This window comes from Anopheles arabiensis, chromosome 2 (genome assembly GCF_016920715.1).
Source record: "Anopheles arabiensis isolate DONGOLA chromosome 2, AaraD3, whole genome shotgun sequence".
NCBI lineage: Eukaryota > Metazoa > Arthropoda > Insecta > Diptera > Culicidae > Anopheles > Anopheles arabiensis.
Window position 1 is genome coordinate 36,892,562 of NC_053517.1, and position 18,809 is coordinate 36,911,370.

General features: G+C 44.1%; 3 protein-coding genes and 2 non-coding genes across 7 annotated transcripts; 3 read left to right on the forward strand and 2 right to left on the reverse strand.

The window, feature by feature from the left end:
• Nucleotides 1–44: 44 nt before the first annotated feature.
• On the forward strand, nt 45–8,541 carry LOC120896656 (condensin complex subunit 1). Of its 3 annotated transcripts, none has more exons than XM_040300935.1 (7): nt 45–343; nt 464–914; nt 1,007–1,730; nt 1,806–2,204; nt 2,282–4,507; nt 5,365–5,773; nt 7,917–8,541. In XM_040300935.1, exons 1-7 carry the CDS (start codon nt 229–231, stop codon nt 7,973–7,975), a joined length of 4,383 nt encoding a protein of 1,460 aa, XP_040156869.1. In that variant the 5' UTR covers nt 45–228; the 3' UTR covers nt 7,976–8,541. The 3 variants fall into 3 exon arrangements, with proteins under 3 accessions (XP_040156869.1, XP_040156870.1, XP_040156868.1); XM_040300936.1 differs by lacking the exon at nt 7,917–8,541 and adding an exon at nt 5,959–7,608; XM_040300934.1 differs by lacking the exon at nt 7,917–8,541 and adding an exon at nt 6,905–7,608.
• On the forward strand, nt 4,642–4,723 carry Trnal-aag. The gene has a single exon. It is a non-coding gene; the product is annotated as a tRNA-Leu (tRNA).
• On the forward strand, nt 5,161–5,242 carry Trnal-aag. The gene has a single exon. It is a non-coding gene; the product is annotated as a tRNA-Leu (tRNA).
• Nucleotides 8,512–14,683, reverse strand: LOC120896662 (sorting nexin-12). The gene is made up of 3 exons (XM_040300960.1): nt 13,310–14,683; nt 11,311–11,406; nt 8,512–10,949 (listed from the first exon to the last, which is right to left on the reverse strand). Exons 1-3 carry the CDS (start codon nt 13,484–13,486, stop codon nt 10,719–10,721), a joined length of 504 nt encoding a protein of 167 aa, XP_040156894.1. The 5' UTR covers nt 13,487–14,683; the 3' UTR covers nt 8,512–10,718.
• A 914-nt stretch (nt 14,684–15,597) lies between these two features.
• Nucleotides 15,598–17,464, reverse strand: LOC120896661. The gene is made up of 4 exons (XM_040300959.1): nt 17,351–17,464; nt 17,135–17,238; nt 16,573–16,907; nt 15,598–16,487 (listed from the first exon to the last, which is right to left on the reverse strand). The coding sequence occupies exons 3-4, from the start codon at nt 16,888–16,890 to the stop codon at nt 16,149–16,151; spliced, it is 657 nt and encodes a 218-aa protein (XP_040156893.1). The 5' UTR covers nt 16,891–16,907; nt 17,135–17,238; nt 17,351–17,464; the 3' UTR covers nt 15,598–16,148.
• Nucleotides 17,465–18,809: the final 1,345 nt, after the last annotated feature.

Sequence of the window (18,809 nt, forward strand, 5' to 3'; positions counted from 1 at the left end):
TCATAAAAAGAGAGTGATCACTACCGTACGTGAAATGGCTTCTCGTTTATGCGCTGCCTGGCAACACTGCCTATCATACCAAGCCGTGAATTTGGCGTAACGGTGGCTTCCCCGAACAGCGCATTGTTTGCTTGCTGTAAAAAACAAGTGAAATAGAGTGCGGAATTGCAGCGTCGTGCCTGGACTGTAAAGCAAAGTGTTGGTTTGGTCGGTGTACTGTGCAATGCAATGGAGTGGCAATTTATAATACCTCAAGCAAGAGCGGAGCTTTTGCGGTCGGATAAAAACCATTACTGCGTCGGTCGAGTACTTGACGCCGCCGAAGTCCCGGATGCGCTGAAGGGTAAGCCAGGGTGTCTCTGACAGGCGCGCGCGGGGCGCTCTAGCGTAGAAAAAAAAGAATAAATGGCGTAGAAAACAAAATTGGCATTTGTGTGATATTAATTCATATTTTGTATTGTAGCTTCGCGAGTGATTTCGAGCGACCCGTTCGCTATATTCGACCATTTCGATACGTTCTACTCGGTCATCGACAATGAGAAGGCTTTGGCAGGGACGCATCTGCTGCGTGCATACGATCAGCTCTACGGTGCTATCGACAAGCTCGGCAGTACGATGGCGGACCTGCTGTCCCGGAAGGAGATAGACACCACCGATCGGCAGTCCGCACTGAATGCGGTCAAAATGTTGGCCTTCCTGGTGAACGGCCTGGTGAAAGCAATCGATGCGCATGTAAATGCCGCCAGCGAGAAGCTGACAACAAAGAAGAGCAAAAAGCAGACGGCCAACGAGCAGCTGGAGGCGTTGGATTGGGACAACAAACGGTACCAGTGCGTCGTCCAGCTGTACAATTTGTTGCAGCTTCCGCTGGAGAAGCTGTGGGATCCGCCGGTCTGTGAGGAATCGTTTGTAGAGTGAGTAGTGAACAGTGCTCCAGATGATCGTTATGGAAAAGAATGTTTTTTTTTTTATGCGCGTGCTGTTTCTCTTCTTCTTTCCCCGTCAGTGTTATTTGTGATATCTGCTACCGGACGCTGGAGCAATCGTACGTGCGGAATCGCAGCACCGCGGACAGTGTGTTTCAGATTCTGGGAACCGCGATCAAGCGCTACAATCATTCGCTTGCCTTTCCCGTGCGCATTCTGCAGATTCTCGAACACATCGAAGCGGCAATCCCTTCCGTAGCGGCTGGAGTATTGCTGCTCTACGAGGAGTTCGGAATACAGACAATCTATCCCGTCATTATCAAGGAAATCATCGAACGGCTAAGCGTCGACTCGGCCGATCAGCAGACGGCACGCTTTTTCAGCCTTTTTCTGGTCGAGCTTGGTACGCTTGCGCCGAAGCTGATGATACCGCATCTCTCGACGCTGAGCGAGGAGCTGCTGAATCTGGAATCGTACACACTGCGCAACTGCGTGCTCCAGATAATGGGCGAAGCGATCGTCAGTGAGCTCACGTCGGAAGAGCTGTCGGATGAGCTGAAGGAGACGCGCGATGAGTTTTTGGAGGATCTGCTCAACCACATGATGGATATATCGGCCCATGTGCGGTCGAAGGTACTGCAGATATGGTTGAATCTCAAGGAGCACAATTCTGTCCCGTTGGCATGGATACACAAGGTGCTGCACGTGGCCGTCGAGCGGCTGGAGGATAAAGCGCTTCTTGTACGCAAGCAAGCCATTGCGCTGATCAAAGCTTTCCTAGAACACAATCCTTTTTCGGCAAAGGTACGGAATCAACGGAAGGCCGACGACGCACTGTGACAATTTTAATATTTCTACTTTAAAATAAATTATTTACAGCTGTCTCTGGCTGAGCTGAGGGCCCAATACGAGGAGGAAGATAAAAAGCTACAGGATCTTCGCACTCAGCTGGTGGAGCAAGATACTAAAATGAAAGCGGTCGAAGAGGAATGGGAAGAGATCGTGGTGCAGATGTACCCAACACTAACGGAGCTGTTTGGCAAGGAGCCGGAAGATCTGGAAACAGCAACGGAAGCCGATGTAAAATTGCTTTCCGAGAGTATCATCTCGTTGCTAAAGGAGGAAAAATACCAAGAACTGGTACGGTTGGTACAGCGGGCCGATTATGCGCTTGGTAACAGTGAACAGCGAAAAGAGATGACGTTCGAGCATCAGTGCATGTACTACATCACACTGCTTAAAAGCTACTTCATTCATGGTCATACGAATGTGACACTGGTAATAATTTAAAGTCTATTGGAAACGATTCACACTCTCTAAGTATACTAATTTTCAACTATCTGTTACGCTTACAGAATGCCGAGTTCCAGAAGGTGGAAAATTCGGTCAACTTCCTGCACGATTCTATCCGCTTCTCAGAGCTAATATCGAATGCCGTTCCGAAGTTGCTGGAGATGCTCATGTCAAAGTCTCAATCGGACGTTCATGGCGCAATCGACTTCTTTACCTCGGCGTATCTTTTCGGTATCAAGGGCACGGAACAGGGCATGCAGCAGATGCTTTACCTCGTATGGTCAACCGACAAGGAGAAGCGCGAGAATGTAACTGCCGCCTACAAACGGGTGCTGTTCGAGACGAATCTGCAGGGCCGGGCACACACGGTTAAAGTGGTACGCAATTTGAGCCAATTCCTTACGAATCTGACCCGCGGCCAGTACACGGCAATGGAGGTGCTCGTACAGGAGTGGGTCGAAAACGGTGACATCGATGCGCAGATGGTGCAGGTTCTGTTCGAAATCTTTACCCTCAAGCTGGAGAATGTGTCGCCGGAGGAATCGCGTCAAGCGCTTCAGCTGCTGGTGATGGTATCGGCGGCGAAACCGTCGGTTGTAACGGCTAACCAGCGCCTGCTGGAAACGATCGGATTCGAAGAGCGGGGACGCAAAGATCCTCGAATTTTTGTCGCCACGTTAGACTTGCTTATCAACTCCATTCCGCCGGCAACAAACAGCTCGAAATATTACAAACGCTTCGATCATACATCCTCCACCGTGCAGCACGTAATCGATCTGTACACAAAGCTGTTCTTCTGCTCGCGTGTGGATAACTTTGACGATATCGGTACGAAGGTGTTTGATTTTATCTACAAAATGGTCAAAACACCAGACCTGCTCTCGCAATCGATCGTGGTAGCATTGTACGAGCGGCTGCAGAAGCTCGCAGAATCGAGCACAGCAGACGCCAGCTCCGAAGAGATACGCATGTCCCAGATGAGTCAAATATCGGGATCCACGCAAGAACAGAACAGCCGTGGGTTGCAGAACATGACACAGCCAGAGCAGCTGATTCTAGACATTCCTCACTTTTTGGCTGCCCGATTTGTCTTCACCATCGGGTACGTTGCAATGCGCGAGATGATCTATTTAGATATTGACGTGTACAGCAACATGAAATATCGGCAGGAGTTGAAGGAAGAGTTAAAAAATCAGAAGAAGAAAAATGCCGCCTTGGCGGGCAACAAGAGTGTGATGGCGACGCCGGTTCGTCCCGAAACGGCAGCACAGATGAGAAAAACGCTCTCTACCTCCATGAACGTATCGGCCAGCAATGCGCTGAAGCGTCTGTCCGGTTCAACCGGAGCAGCAGGAAGCAATGGTCCGGAGCAGGCCGAGCCGGAAGAGGAACTGTTGAGCGGTGCCACGGCAGAGGATGCGGTCGCGGAAGAGATTAACTACATTTGCGAGCAGGAACTGCTTTATGGTAGGGACAATCTGCTGAACCGTTTAATTCCTACGGTGCTGGAGGTGTGCAAGTTCCCGAACCGCTATCGGGACGAAATGCTACAAAAAGCGGCCGTTCTGACGCTGATCCGTCTGATGGCCGTATCGTCCAAATTCTGTGAAGACAACATGCCATTTCTGATGAACATTTTCAAGCACACGAAAAACACCAACATTAAATGCAACATCATGATCGGTCTGTCGGACTTTACCTTCCGCTTTCCAAACGTGATTGAACCGTGGACAAAGCACATGTACTCGACGCTGTATGAGCAGGACGTGGAGCTGCGTATGACGGCGGTGAAGATGTTGTCTCATCTGATCCTGCACGAGATGATACGCGTCAAGGGGCAGATTTCGGACCTGGCGCTCTGCATCGTCGATCCGGTAAAGGACATTCGCACCATCACGGAGCAGTTCTTCAAGGAGATAGCGAACAAATCGAACATTTTGTACAACGTGCTGCCGGACATCATTTCACGCCTGAGTGACCCGAATCTGGACCTTGAGGAGGAAAAGTACCACATTATCATGCGATACATCATCGGGCTGATCAACAAGGACAAACAGATCGAGAGTTTGGTGGAGAAGCTGTGTCTCCGGTTCCGGGTAACGAAGGAGGTGCGGCAGTGGCGAGACATTGCCTTTTGCCTATCGCTGCTTTCGTACAACGAGAAGACGATCAAGAAGCTGAGCGAAAACATTGGTTGCTTTAAGGATAAGGTGCAGCACGAGGAGATTTACCAGTCATTCCGAACGATTATCAGCAACACGAACAAGCTGGCGAAGGTGGAACTAAAGGTATGTAGATATATTATATTCATTTGCATAGTTGGTTGTTGTCATTTTCGCGATCTTGGGAGTTATTCACAAATAGAACACGAAAAGTAGCTGAATCGGGTTATATAGTGAATTAGGAGTGGAGAGGGTAAGAAGGTAGCGTGGCCGAGCGGTCTAAGGCGCTGGTTTAAGGCACCAGTCTCCTCGGAGGCGTGGGTTCGAATCCCACCGCTGCCACACAGATGTGATGTTTTTTGTGGTGCAGTTGAGTCTGAACATTTTTTCTCAATTCGATTATCTATGTTCTTTTCAAACGAATAGAATAAAATATCTATTCTAAAAAGATCAATAACCATAATTTATCAAATATATACTTGTATTTGTATAGCATTTTCTGCTATAATGTTACTTTTTATTACGCGATGGTTTATAGAAAATTGAATTTTCCTCAAAATAATTTTATTTTAAATAGTTATTAATTATTAATTTGTTGTATGAAGTATAAGACACGAATGTAGTGGAGGTGCTTGAAATATGCCAACCTGCTATCTTTCAATTCGTTCTGCGCTAAGTACGACACTAGCCTAGCCGTAAATTGAACGGGCTACAACCCTGAGCTTTGTATGAAGTGAGCTAAAGAAACTGTAGGGTATTGAGCGGCGCATTGACAAGCAGGTAGCGTGGCCGAGCGGTCTAAGGCGCTGGTTTAAGGCACCAGTCTCCTCGGAGGCGTGGGTTCGAATCCCACCGCTGCCAAGAGGGAACTTTTTTCCCGCGTTGTCATTTTCTCGTAATGACAAAACAACAATATTTCAAACGAATTACAATTTATATGCTAAGTTTTAACTACTTTTCTTTTATTCATATAACCTTTATAGAACGCAGTTGGCGAATTTGAAACGCGACTAAAGGAATGTCTGGAGGTACGCGATGAAACTAGGGATGCTGCAGGCAGTAATAACGCTGCGGGAGGTTCCTCAGATGAAGCGAACAGTGAAATTGCATCCACCTCGGATAAAACATCCAACGCAGCAGCAAGGAGAGGGCGAGCAAAGATTGTCGAGCGAGGAACTAAACCATCAGTGGCCGGCCGAGGAAATAAAACTTCCAAGAAACCCGGCAACAGTAAACCAGCGGGACGCCGCGGCAAAGCGGTACAAGACTCGTCCGACGAGGAAGACAGCGACAGCGAGGAAGAAAATCTGCCCCCCGCATCGAGTTCGCGAGCTATAGCCAGAGCACGCCAAAATATGAAGATTACCAAAGTCATCGAAAGTGACAATTCAGGTAAAGGTCGAACGTCTCGTCATACCGTCGGTTTGTCGGTGTAGTTTAGCTTTATAGTCGATCCCTTTCTCCTCCAATAAGTAAACTAGAGATTATATACACTGCTTCTCTTATCTCGCCACATTTACACACCCAAATACCGACAAACGCTGGCGCACATCCACATGCTGTACACAACATTGAAGAGCGCACAAAAATCACATTTAACAAAAGGAAGAACTCATGACATAATACTGGAGATCGTTCGTTTGAAGATTAATCGTCGAAGAGAGCACGAAAAGATTAATTATCGCGCTTATGGCGGGGTGTTGTAATACCGGGTGGATGATGATGTGTTTGTACGATCATTTGCATTTATACTTTATGTGTGTGTGTTGTGGAATTATTATTTAATTAAATTGTCCGCGACAGTATAAATGCTTTTCTTATTTTTTTTACTTTCTGTTTTCAATCAAATATCTTCCGTCATTTTGTCTACGGCAATAATATAAAGCGGCTTTGGCTCAATACTAAAAACTGGGTAAAGGAGATAGAGAACCCACGTGTTGATGGAAACATTGGTTCTTTTTTATCATAATTGCTTGTTTATTATTGTACGTTTTGAAATCACTTGGTTAACCATCTCCCGAACATTACACCACAGACAAGGCCTTCTGTTCTGCGGGTTCCATTAGATTTGGAAACTAATAAAAGTCAAACTAATCCAACACGTGGTGCGGACGGACGGACAGCACGTGCTAATAAAATGATAGCTTTGCGAAAATATAACGTGTGTTTTGAAAATTCATTACCATCCAACGCATGCAAGAGTATTTTGTGTGTTAACCACTATCCTATACAATATCAGAAAAATGAACCAACATTGCAGGCTTAAGATTGAAAAAGAGTAAGCATAATAATGTTGCGCTGCCTTACTGTTTCCTCCCATTTTGTTTCCTCTGTTGTTTTTGTTCTGTTTAATGGCTAATGTTCTCTGTCGATTTATGTGCGGGTGGGGTATTCAATGTCCGTAATGTTATGGCAAACGCAACCGCAACCAACAAGACACATACATTTCGTTTATTGTTTTGTTTTTGTGCTCTACTTGTTGCTGGACTAAAATGTATCCCTTTCTCTCAACTTTCGTTCTAGACATTGAGCCCGACACTAGACGCAAAAAGAAAAGAACATTCGCCGCCAAACATAGGGGGGAAGAATGAGCAAATTATAGAGGGTGCAATATAAAGTGTATGAGACAGAGTGAGAGATAGAGAGAGGGAGAATGTGTGTGTGAAAACACATCTTCTAAAATCAATCTACTTTTCTGCCACTACTCATCCCACCCCAAAGCCAAATTCCTAGCCGAGGCACATGTTTTCACCGATTACAAACCGCGCGGTAAAAGCAGCATTGCATCCCCTCGACCAGCATTGCATCCCCGCCCCGCGCGTGGCACGTGTTTCTTCTATATAAAGTGGTTAAACATTTTAAGCCCTTCACTGTCACGGACAGTCCTGCGTTCGCTACTATTGATTGTGTACAGAGTATAGCAAAAGATGTAGAATATGTTCGTTTTTAAAATTTTTAGCAAATTTGGGCAGCCATAGTAAAACATATATTGCAGCAGTATGAATTACTTCGCAACAAACCAGACATTGTTTCCGGTGTGCTTAGTACGCATAGCACGTATAGCGTGTAACAGATAATTCCCCTTAGCAAAAGTAGTTTGGCATTGATTGCAGGAATAAAGGTAGTAGGATTCGTAAGGATAGCAATTCCTCACAGGGCGGTTTTGTGTGTGTGTGTGTGTAAGTGTTGTAATTCTATTTTGATTTTAAATATATGAAAATAATACAGATAGCGTTGTACGTTTTTTAACGAATCATCATGCTTTTGTGACAAGTGGGGCAGAAGTATCTCCCTACACTAAACAAACATTAGTTTGGGGCATTATTATTATGTTGACCTTTCCTGCTTACTACCCTGATTTACTCTTGTATGTACAACCTCGTCATAAGCTTGCTATCTAATTAGCACATATTTACTCTCCATCCACACATACACACCCACCCCCATCCTTTCAATTTTTGATCCATTAAAAGCTCTACTGTCTGCTTTGTGATACCGTTTTTCTTTCTTTGCTCATGACTTTTCTTACTTCTAGATGACGAAGAGGAGGAGAAGGAAGAGCTGCCCCCGAAACGTGGGAAAACGAAACGGTAGCATCGCCCCCAATGATCCTGTGTCGCGTCGCCGGGCACATATCCTCCTAATCAACATGTCACACAAGCGGCAATGTACCTTTCTACATATAACCCCAACCTTTTCCCGGTCCAAGTAGTCCTGCCGCTTCGAGCATCGCAGTGGCGGGGACCTTGCATATTAGTGTGTGTCCTCCTCTTCCACCATTACAACCGCGGCCGTTTGGTGGGTGGGTGTGTGTATGTTTTGTTCAATGTTGATAGTAATTTATTGCCCTAAAATATAGTTTTAATGTTAATTTAACGAATAGCTGTTAACTGTAATGTATTTTACAAAAATAATAAAAAGAAACACTTACCTGACTCATGCAGACATAGAAAGAACGCTAGATGATAGGACGATGAGCGTGAAAGCATTTCAGTAGCATTCGATCTTCTCGGCGGGGTTTTGAAAGCGGCTGCTGGCTGGCTTACGGTTCAGGTTCAGCTTTTATCACGCAGGAATTCACAGTTCATACGCGTAATTCGGCTTTCTCATCTAACTGACAACAAATTGGATTAATAATAATAATAATAATAATCAAATGATTGATTTTGTTTTATTATTTGCTTCAATATTTTTACACCCTCGAATACTTTTCACTCGTATCTCGCTTCACAGACGCGCGTACATACACACACGCATACACACCCACGTGCGCTCATTACACTACAGCCTTCCTTTGTCCTATAGATATCCTTGTCCTCATGTGCTTCTTGTGTGAGCAGTACGGAGAGCAGAGATTCAGTTGGGGCCTTATTATTGTGTTTTGTGGGTTTGAGTTAATGGTTCACTTTTTTTTCTCGCTCTCTCTCTCTCCTCTCTGTCTGCATTTGAATGTTTTCCTTGTAACGTTCGAACTTTTCAATTTTGATTTATCTACACTTGCGCACTTCGCTGCTCTTGCTAGCCATGTGTTTCCTCGGTACGTACGGTATTTTCTGTATCACTATTCTTACGCGCGCGCACAATCGTACACGCCCGCCACACCACCACCGCACCACCATACACACAACGGTGGTAGGAGAGTGTGATATGACCGGTTCGCCATTTTGAGCCGAAATGAGCGATAAGGATGATTCCGAAACCGACACGCCGACATCATCATGCATGCACACTTAAATTTCAATTATTGCAATATTCGTCCACAGAGATTGCCTGCCGCCGGGTCGACGAACAGGCGTTCGTCAAAAAGTGATCGATTCGTTATCGTGTCCTCTAGTCGAGCGTAGGACAATTTTGTACATCCCAACTACGGAAATGCAAAATGAGCGATCGATCACAGTGCGTGTGTAGACGAGATAGCTGACAAACTACACTGAGTTTAGTGCAGCAACATGAAGCACACACACACAAACACACATTTTCCATACTGTGCACGTTGTATCGTATTTTTCGATGTAGTAAAAATACAGACCACGTGACAGAAACGTGTACGCTCCATCCCTGGGCCATACTAGAGAGCGCAACAAATTTGCATCGCATTTTCTTGTCTGATTAGAGAGATAGCAGCTCTTTCTACTATTCAATCGTGTTTTTTTTGGTTAGACGCCTTTTTATCTATGTTTTGTTTTTACTACACACATATTTACCCCCTCCAAAATCATGACCATTGCGTTGTTCGTTTTTGATTTTTTTCCATTCCAACCGAGTGGGGTTTCCTTATGAGATAAACGATCATTCATGCTTCATGCTTCAAGGGGAAGATGAACGAAGACGAACAAAACCACTAACTAGGTTCCATTGCATTAAACGTGCATTACACAATGCCAGGGAATGCAATTTCATTCCTATCTATCTTCTAGCGGCTCGAACATGTTGCCTTACTTCAATTTTACAGAGGATGTGTATTGTTCTGTAAGCAGACAAGGGGAAGCAATTTAATTTACTATCAGTTGCATCACTTTTACACTCTCAGTATAATGTTTTCTTCTTGTTATGTATAATAGTCTATTGGTTCAATTTCACACACATTTCAGTTAGTCGGGAGGTTGTTCTGTTCTTGGCGGAAACGATCAAAGCAAAATGAGAAAACTAAATCGATCGCTTTCAAATCCGGAACATTTAAAACATCCGTAACACACACAAAAAGCGCCAGTTTTAGCAACAACATACAAAGGAGAGCAAAAAACAGGAGGCGATTTAAGGAATTGTTCGATTGTATCGTCGGTGTCACGGAATGAACGGACACAACTTCGTACTTACTCTGCACTTGTTGCTTTCACTGAAGGGAACTTATTTTCAATGTTTCCTCTAGCCCTTTTCCGTACAAAAACATATCGTACACAACACAACTCGGTTACTACTGCCGCGAAAGCAAACCTAACACCACCATCACTCTCTTCTTGTTGTTGTGTTTGCCTAGGAAAAAAAAAGTGTTCATCATATAGGCAACCCAAACGGGGCATTCTACTACTCCCTCCTCTTGATTTGATTTGTTGTACCGGGTTCGTTTCGAAAAATGGATCTCACACCCTTATCATTCCGTCTATCAATTGCTACACTTTGCTAAACTATGCGCACCGTCTCTCCCTGATGGGCGGCTCCTTCTCTACGTCATCATCCAAATCAGCATGTACGCGCCTGAACAGGGGGAAAACATTGTGACACAGCACATTGTATCGAATTTTAGTAGTAGCATCCTCTCCATCCCGTCCCATGAGCTACCCATGCCCCTTCCCCCTACCGTACTACCAATTCGCGTCGTTTCGGTTTGCAATCCGTTTTACGTGTTGCGAATCTTGCCGGGCACATAGTTTTTGTCGATGGCCGCCTCTTGCAGGAACATGTGCAAACATCGCTCGTTTTGCGCAAGCGGATGGCCTGCAATTTTGTTGATAAACTGTTCCAGCCCTTTTCGTCGCTCCTCGATGAAGTTTTCGTCAAATATGCCATCATCGCCGCGGAAAGGCATCTGCCTTTTCCATGCCTTGCCCGGTAGCGGTGGGACAACAATCTAAAAAGCAGAAGAGCAAAATGCACAATTATAGATGACTTTTGGGGTGGGGGGGAGCAGTGTTGGAAATGTGACCTAGTGAAAGAAATACATTGCTTCAATTCTTTACTATTCTTGACATTTACACAAGGACTGATAGAACCGGAAAATGATTAAAAAGTCATACAAAGTTTGAATTGTGAGCTTTGAAGTTTCCGATGCATTGTTGTGAGAGCATTTTCTATCCCACCGTTCCTTTTCAATGATATCTTAAAGAAGCCAATAATTCAAATAGTGTACGCATTCAGGCTAATCTAGCGCTGAGTCGGTCGTGTTGATGATGATGCACACAAAACACACAGGAAGATAAAAACAAACATACCTTGCTGTCGCGCTCCAGTTCATTCCTGAGCCATTCGAAATCACTGTACCGGCGACGGACGCTGGATTCTTTCACTTTAAAGACGGGCAGGTTGGTCTGTAGAAGAGAAAATAAATACGGAATTGCAAGGTGAATAAGTAAATGATCATAACAACAACAGAGAATCAATCGTAATTATGCAGCGCCCTATTTAACCTTCTTTATACTAACAACTTTATACCCTATACTATACTGCAACGCCGTTAAGGAGTTTATTTTTAATTGGATAAATATCAGATGTTTTCGCTTCGCGATGTAACGAACGATAATTAAATAGCGAAAGCACCCTTACTACTGCCCCACGGTCACGCCACCAATATCGCGAATATTCGAAGCAGTAAAGACGGAAAAGGATGAAATCCATTACGCAAATAAAGCAAATGACACATTTTCAGGCAGGAAAAAAGTCACAGAAGAAAAGTAGAACATTTACAAGCTGCTTGCTGTTGTTGTGCCATCGTAACGTGGTTGTTACAACACTTGCATAAGCGTTCATGAAGTGGAACTCCATCGGAGCCGCTAATTTCAACGCCTACTTTTAGATTACAAATGACAAAACAAGCAGATACAAAAGACCTCAGCATTGAACCACTTCATGCTAGGCTGCACATTTGGATGGTCTTTTTAATGTGTATTTGACACAAATTGCATTGCATTGTAGGAGAAAAATCAAAACCAATTTTTAAGAATACATTTTCTCGCATTTCTAGTTAGATTTTCTAACTCTATCGCATCGAACTCGGTGTGGGTGGAAATGGTGCTGTAGATCAGGGGCCTCCAAACTTTTCAGCTCGCGGGCCGCATTAGGTCAAAAATAACTATGTTAAGGGCCATTTGACGCTACCTTTAAATGATGATTGAACGTTTAAATCTCGTTTTTATAACAAAATACTAACGAAAGTTGTACAGCTTCGAGTTACCAAAGCTTGATTTTTGTCTAAGAAAAGTAAAAAATAACATTCTATTTGAAAAAGGCATAATAACGTAATATTTATTTTAACTCTGGCAAAGTCATCGTGGGCCGCATTATAAGCTCTTGAGGGCCGCATGCTAGTTTGGAGACCCCTGCTGTAGATCACAGTTACCACAGGGTTCTACGCTAAACGGCCAAAAAGTCATGCATGCATCTCCTAGTTAATTATTATCGCGGATCGAAACCTTTGTGCTAATGGAATGCGGCTAAAGAAATAGCCAACAAACCGTTCATGTGCAACACGTGGTTTTTTTCGCACAAGACAGTATAATATTGTGGTGAACAGAAGAATCCGCACCAAATGAAACCACAACAAGGTCGACAAAGAAATCGCCAATAGCGTGCACAAAAAGGTAGTAACGCATCTTCTCTTTGCAATAGTCATCACATTGAAAAACGGCTCACACACCACATCCGTCACAATAGAGGCATGACCGAAGGCATGATGAATCATAACTGTGACGCGGAGAGTAGCGATACGAATGCGACCGCCGCCACACAGTGTAAAACACCATCCATCCGTCTTCTATCTCAATTGAAACAAAACTCATTAACTTAGACGCCCTTAGATAGGCGTGGACGTGTCGTAGTGTATAACGGGGACCAGGGGCAAAGTCAATTAGGTATCGATTCACTTTCACTAGGCACGTCCGTATCGTTGTTGTCGAGATAAATGCATTTCCCGTTTGCATATGAAGCCAAATGGTACGCCAAGCGTTTCTAGAACCTCTGTTGTAAGAGCGCCCCTGGCCTATGGTCTACTGTTCCGTTTTGGGGGTAATAACCGCGGTGAGCATATTGGGAGTTCAAAATGTAAACAAACCTCGCCGGACGAACAGTGACGGGCTTTTACGGGGCAATACACTTGTTCGTTTGGAATGATTGAAATACGTTCGCGTTATGATACGGGTCAATTGAAAGAGCATGCACTCCTGCATCCCCTGTGGCTAGCTGCTACTGTTCCGATATGGCTAAATGGTTTCTTACCCGCATCCGCACTTCGTAGTCGGTGTAGCGCTTCTTGCCGGCGGCAATCGTTGTCATCGGGTTTACGACGTCAATTTCGAGGAAGTTGGCCGGGATTGCGTACGCATCGTCGAGTGTCTGTTTTTTCACATTCAGCCGTCGGGTCGCGTCCGCTGTGTTATCCGATTCCGCCATCATGGTGGTGGTGCGCTGTATGATCTCGGATGTTGTTGTCTCGAATGCAGCCAGCAGCAGCAGCGGCAGCCGCGTTTTCTCTCAAGTGAGGGCCGAAGATGTGAACGTTCCCCAACCTCCACGACGACGTTGCACACAACCGATGATAGTGCAGATGCAACTGGGCAGCTCGTCTTCGTCGGTCACAGCAACAGCCTAGTAACCGTGTGGCGCGACGGTGCTAGCGAAATTTCTCTTTTGCGTCAGAGCGCGGATCCACCAGTTTTCTGTTTGCTTCACTTTGTGCCGTACGGATGGCACGAACTAGGAGGGCGGCTCGAACAGAGAGATAAATTCCTCCCTACTGGGCACACGGTGGCGTATTTGCGCTAGCTCCAAACTGACCTCGGGTCTACTCTGATGCGATTCTATCTCGGAAACCGCCGCTGCTGCTCTATGAACCGCTTATCATACTGGGGGCGACGAAGGAAACGAAATTATCAAGGGAAAATTTTTCACTTCCCTTGCTGTGTGTATATGCACGCGCCGCACGGAAACTACACCACACACACACCGCGATCCGGAGAATGTATGTATGTATGCACAGGAGATGAAAAATAACACTCCACTTTAGTACACGCACACACCCGCGCGATGCTGCTCAACTGTCACACTAAAGTGGTCGTCCGGCAAGGGGAAAGGTACCAAAAAAAACAACAACTACACACACTTTTAGCTCACATAACTGAGTGCGCCCGTAGGATTGCTGCTTCTGATGGTGGTGGTGTTGCGGCGGAGCTGTTGGTGGCACCCTTCCGTGCCGATGCTTCTGTTTTGCCTGGCTGAGGAACTAATTTAATTATTAGTTGTGTATGTGCCCTATGCTCGTGCTGTCACAAAATGCCGAAGGTAAACTCAATCCCCAATCCGCTAGAGACACCCGAACACCGTCTAGATTTTTCTACATACAGGAGAAGCAAGCTGTGCTTCACAACTGCCGAAGCTCAAGCTAAGCTAACACAGACTTCGATCGATCAATTCCTCTTGATCTTGCGTCGGGCAGAGAGTCGTTTTGCACAATTGTGACACCAATTGCCAAAAGTGAAACAGCGCTTTTTCTAACGTGTAATCAAACCACGGTCGGACGTACGGTTGAAAGTTAACGGGACAAAAGATTCTTTGCGTTAATGATTCCTTCACTCCCTGCAATTTCTTTGATTATTAATGCCGTCTCTTTCTCGCGTGAGGGCGTTGATGTTCTTCCTATAGCGGCCGCTGTCATTTCGTTTATTACGAAGGGTTGAGTACTGGAAGGCTGAGGAACGTTGCAAACTGCGAAGCGATAGTGCAGCGTTATCCTTTTCATTTACTTCATTTCATTCTATCTGCTGCTATTCTTTTTCGATTTACAATTGAATGGATTCTTTTTTAATTTTTGTTTCATAACCCGTACACCCCCATCGGTTCATGTGTATAAACTTTTTATAAATGGTTTTGTTTTTAAAATGATTTTATTCACAAAAAACCATGAACCACCATAGCATGAACAGATCACACCCAATTCAATGGTTTCTAATAAGATTAGCGACAGAGAGTGACCTTATCACGCTAATCGATGTTATACACACATACAAACCGATCATAAGTACATCTCCTCTTCCAGCACCTTGATGTTGGACTTCCCTTCCAAATCTTCGTGCTCTAAGTTTGCGCACGGATGGTTATGCTTGCCGCCACTGATGCTGCGCAGCGTGTTAAACTCCGTCGTGCATTTGGATGAGCAGCGTATTTTCGTACGGCGGCTGGCACATTCCCAGTATCGCAGGCGACCACGGTGTCGGTTCACTCGGTAAACGTATCCTCGGAAGATGAGTAACTCTTTGCCCTTTTTGGTGGTCACAAACCGTGGCTGCTGATTGTCACGGCTTTGAAATTTATGCTCATCGTCCGAATCGGCTGTGTGGAACAACGAAGGGAAATGCACACGTCCAAAGAAAGAATAGGGTAAAGGTTAATAGTTATAGAGAATTATTCCATAAAATAATGTTCAAATTATAATATACATAAATAAGGTTCATCAAAACTGGTTTAAATATGAACTTAAAAAGACACGATGCTTATTTTTTGATAAATAATATGGTTTTTATCTTCGTTTCTGTATTTAACGCGTATTTTTGTTCGAGTTTCGAAATATATCCAGATAATTGTCATCACATGTTATTTTGGTTTCTTAGAATCTACAGCCAGGGGGGTTTACATTCGTTTCCATTGCATATCTCACACCGATAAGAATCTATAGAAATTATGTATAGAAGCGATGAGACAGAAGTGCCATTATCAACACCACCCACCGGCTGCTTTTTTCAGTTTTGTTTTAAGTATGTAATAAATCACAATCAATATATATAGTGGACTAGTACTAGTATACTGGTGGCAGCCGTGTATTGCGCTCCCACGTTCACGCAGGGGTACGTTGACTAGAGTGAGTGAAAATAATGAATTTTCTTTTGTGCGAGATTCTTAATGATTGGTTGTTCGTTTCCTTTGCTAATCCCACCCTTTCTAATCAACCAATGCACTACCGTTTTTATTCTATACTTTGGCACCTAAACGGAGAGAATGCTGGAGGAAGGGTTCAATAGCTCCCCCACTGCCCCATCATTCCCTATTCGTCATATTTTTAGCCTTACTGTTTCACTAGCTGCTGCTTTTTCACATACAGCGCATGGCACCGTAGCTTACGCTTGAGAAACTTCTCAATACCCTCGTTAATTTCCTCCCTGCTGCAGGTCGCAAAGCGCAACTGCCGTGCCCGGTGCAGCAAGCTTATCACGCCCAGCAGATTACGAAAGGGATGCTGCTCGCCGCTACTCCGAGCAGCGGGCGATCGTGGCATGAACCCGTACCAGCTGTAACGCAGTATCACCGCATAGTCGATCGCATGTTCCAGCAGCAATCGCATATGGCATGTGGCATTGTCCAGCGAATTGCCCTCGTCCCGTATGACCGAGTGTAGCATCTGTGCCTGCAAAGAAATGGAAAACATTTATCTATTGCTACAACCTGCTACACTTGTTGCTTCATTCGCCTTTGGTAGACTAAGCGCTTACGCATTTCTCCGTGAAGGAAGGATTGCCCAGCAGCAGCGTGTCGAACTCGTTCAACTCGTTTATCGTGTTGATTGGGAATGGATTTTCCAGGAGATTTCGCTGACTGGCGCTTCCCGTCGTGGTGGTGGTGTTTGCGGACGAAAGTTGAAACAGCTCTGCGATGTCTAACTTTCGTTTGCGAGAATGGATCCTTTTCGAGGTGTTGCTGCTGCCCTTCTTTATAGTGTCGGTGATGTCCTCCATCAAGTGCTGTTCGGATAGGAAAGCAAACTCCCCAAAGTCGGTACTGTCTTCTTCGATTTTTATGGCCGGTTCCATCAGATTAAATAGTGGCACTGGAACAAAATCAGAAAAAATAACCGTATTAGCTGAAATGTTGCTTTGTTATAGGCTTTTGTCTAAATTATAACTACAGCTATGTAGCTCTGTTAGTGTCTGTGTATGATTATTCGGAATTTCTTAAATTATTACATTACACACTACGGTTGTGCATATATATATTACTAGCTCTAGTTTTATGAATACGTTTTTATTGTTACGTTGCACCATTTAGATTAAACACCTTTGGGTTAGTTGGCGGGTGTCTTCGGTCTTCAGATCTTCTGGAACGATGACAGCATGTCTGGACCTGTAACAGCGATTCCAACGAGTTCATGCCGCATACTTCTGTAAAGAGATTAACAACAGCAGTTTTAAGTTAGTGGCGAATCAAATGGAATCTTTAAGGGTTTCTTAATGTTCTAAAAATGCAAAAAATCTATTCAATGTACACACTCACCCTTTACAAACTGATTGTTTTTGCTTTGGCAGTTCAAATTCCCATTTGTATGGTTGCAAGCGCTCCGATACGTTTTATAGTTTAATTTCTACTAAAAGCTGAGAATGAAATGAGTAAAAAGCGCTAAGACTGTCGAATTATAATTGATTATTTTTTACACTATCTTCCTCGTAGATGTTTTTCGCCCATCCCAAACATTGTATTATTATTGCAAATATTTATAAAACATAAAAAACCACAAGCGATTTATTTCATAACCATCGGTAAATTAACCAAATTTGTTCGCAGTATGTGAAGGCAACGAGTTACGCATCGCTAGAATCAATTTCCACACTGTCCATTATCAAGAGATCTCGAGTTTTGCGACGCTTCTGGAAGTACTTTCGGTTGCGTTTTCGTCCATTGATTTTCTTAATTATAACTGTTAACGTGTCGCGCAGCATGTCTTCCTCAACTCCGATGGCTTTCCATGCCTCTGTACGGAAACAATTAGATATCAAAACAATAGCAAAACATAAATTCCTCATTTCACCTTTGCTTCTCACATTGAATGTATTTTGCGTACAACAAGTTTGCTTACCCAACATGCAGAGTGTAAAGATTTCATACTTTAACATCGGTTTACGTCGAGGTCCCCGGTTGCAGATGCCAGAGTAGTTGTACGCGTACATGGCTTTATCGGTGAATATTTTACCAAAAACCGACATGATGTCTGCTTTGTTTTTTGCTACCGACCGCAGATAGTCTACCTGTAGAAGCAGCCAAACGATATGTTTCAGTAATTAGTCTCCATTATTCAACGGTCTCTTTCAAGCGCAGCCAAACCACGATCGACTTACGTATTCGCGCCGCACACTATCGTTGCACTGAACCATTGTTTCCAGTAATTCAACACCGTCCTCGTCATCGATGGGGAACCGAAGTTCATAGTGCATCAGGCTGGTTTTAGTGCTGGTACCTTCAAATTTCCCACAAAGTTGCGATTCTGCAAACACGCTTCGCTTGAGTAGCTCTAAATGGAAATAATGGGAGAAAAAATATGAATCTCATTTAATGCCAGATGTAATCATGTGTACTTATACGTGTATTGAACACATTCAATTAAGCAAATTTAACTTGACGATGATTGCTTTCGATGTAGCCCATTCCTGTGGTAAAAATTTAACAATCATCGAATCATAATGGATGAATTATGGATGAATTAAGTGCGGAGACACTTCGTAGCCTACATATTTAGAGTACAAAACCCCTGTTATACATTTTTGTCGTTATATTTATTTTAAAAATATTCCTAATGTTTCCTTTTTTCACTTTTACACCGCTCTATTACAACACTGGCAGGGTGGCGCCTCTGTCTCTGCAAAAAAAAAAATGAGAAAGTATGAATATAAATTAATATTCTTAGAAAATTATTAAAAAATACCCATTTGGCATTCGAGTAAATACTCACGCGCATGAT

What these genes read in the sequence shown, in the direction of transcription:
- LOC120896656 (XM_040300934.1), top strand. Translation starts at nt 229, where the DNA reads ATGGAGTGGCAATTTATAATACCTCAAGCAAGAGCGGAGCTTTTGCGG. An exon ending in TGTGAGGAATCGTTTGTAGA is followed by an intron (nt 915 to 1,006) that starts GTGAGTAGTGAA and finishes TTTCCCCGTCAG; the next exon opens with TGTTATTTGTGATATCTGCT. An exon ending in GTCATACGAATGTGACACTG is followed by an intron (nt 2,205 to 2,281) that starts GTAATAATTTAA and finishes TTACGCTTACAG; the next exon opens with AATGCCGAGTTCCAGAAGGT.
- LOC120896662 (XM_040300960.1), bottom strand. Translation starts at nt 13,486, where the DNA reads ATGATGGCGGAATCGGATAACACAGCGGACGCGACCCGACGGCTGAAT. An exon ending in ACTACGAAGTGCGGATGCGG is followed by an intron (nt 11,407 to 13,309) that starts GTAAGAAACCAT and finishes TCTCTTCTACAG; the next exon opens with ACCAACCTGCCCGTCTTTAA. An exon ending in AACTGGAGCGCGACAGCAAG is followed by an intron (nt 10,950 to 11,310) that starts GTATGTTTGTTT and finishes TCTGCTTTTTAG; the next exon opens with ATTGTTGTCCCACCGCTACC.
- LOC120896661 (XM_040300959.1), bottom strand. Translation starts at nt 16,890, where the DNA reads ATGGAACCGGCCATAAAAATCGAAGAAGACAGTACCGACTTTGGGGAG. An exon ending in CTTCCTTCACGGAGAAATGC is followed by an intron (nt 16,488 to 16,572) that starts GTAAGCGCTTAG and finishes ATTTCTTTGCAG; the next exon opens with GCACAGATGCTACACTCGGT.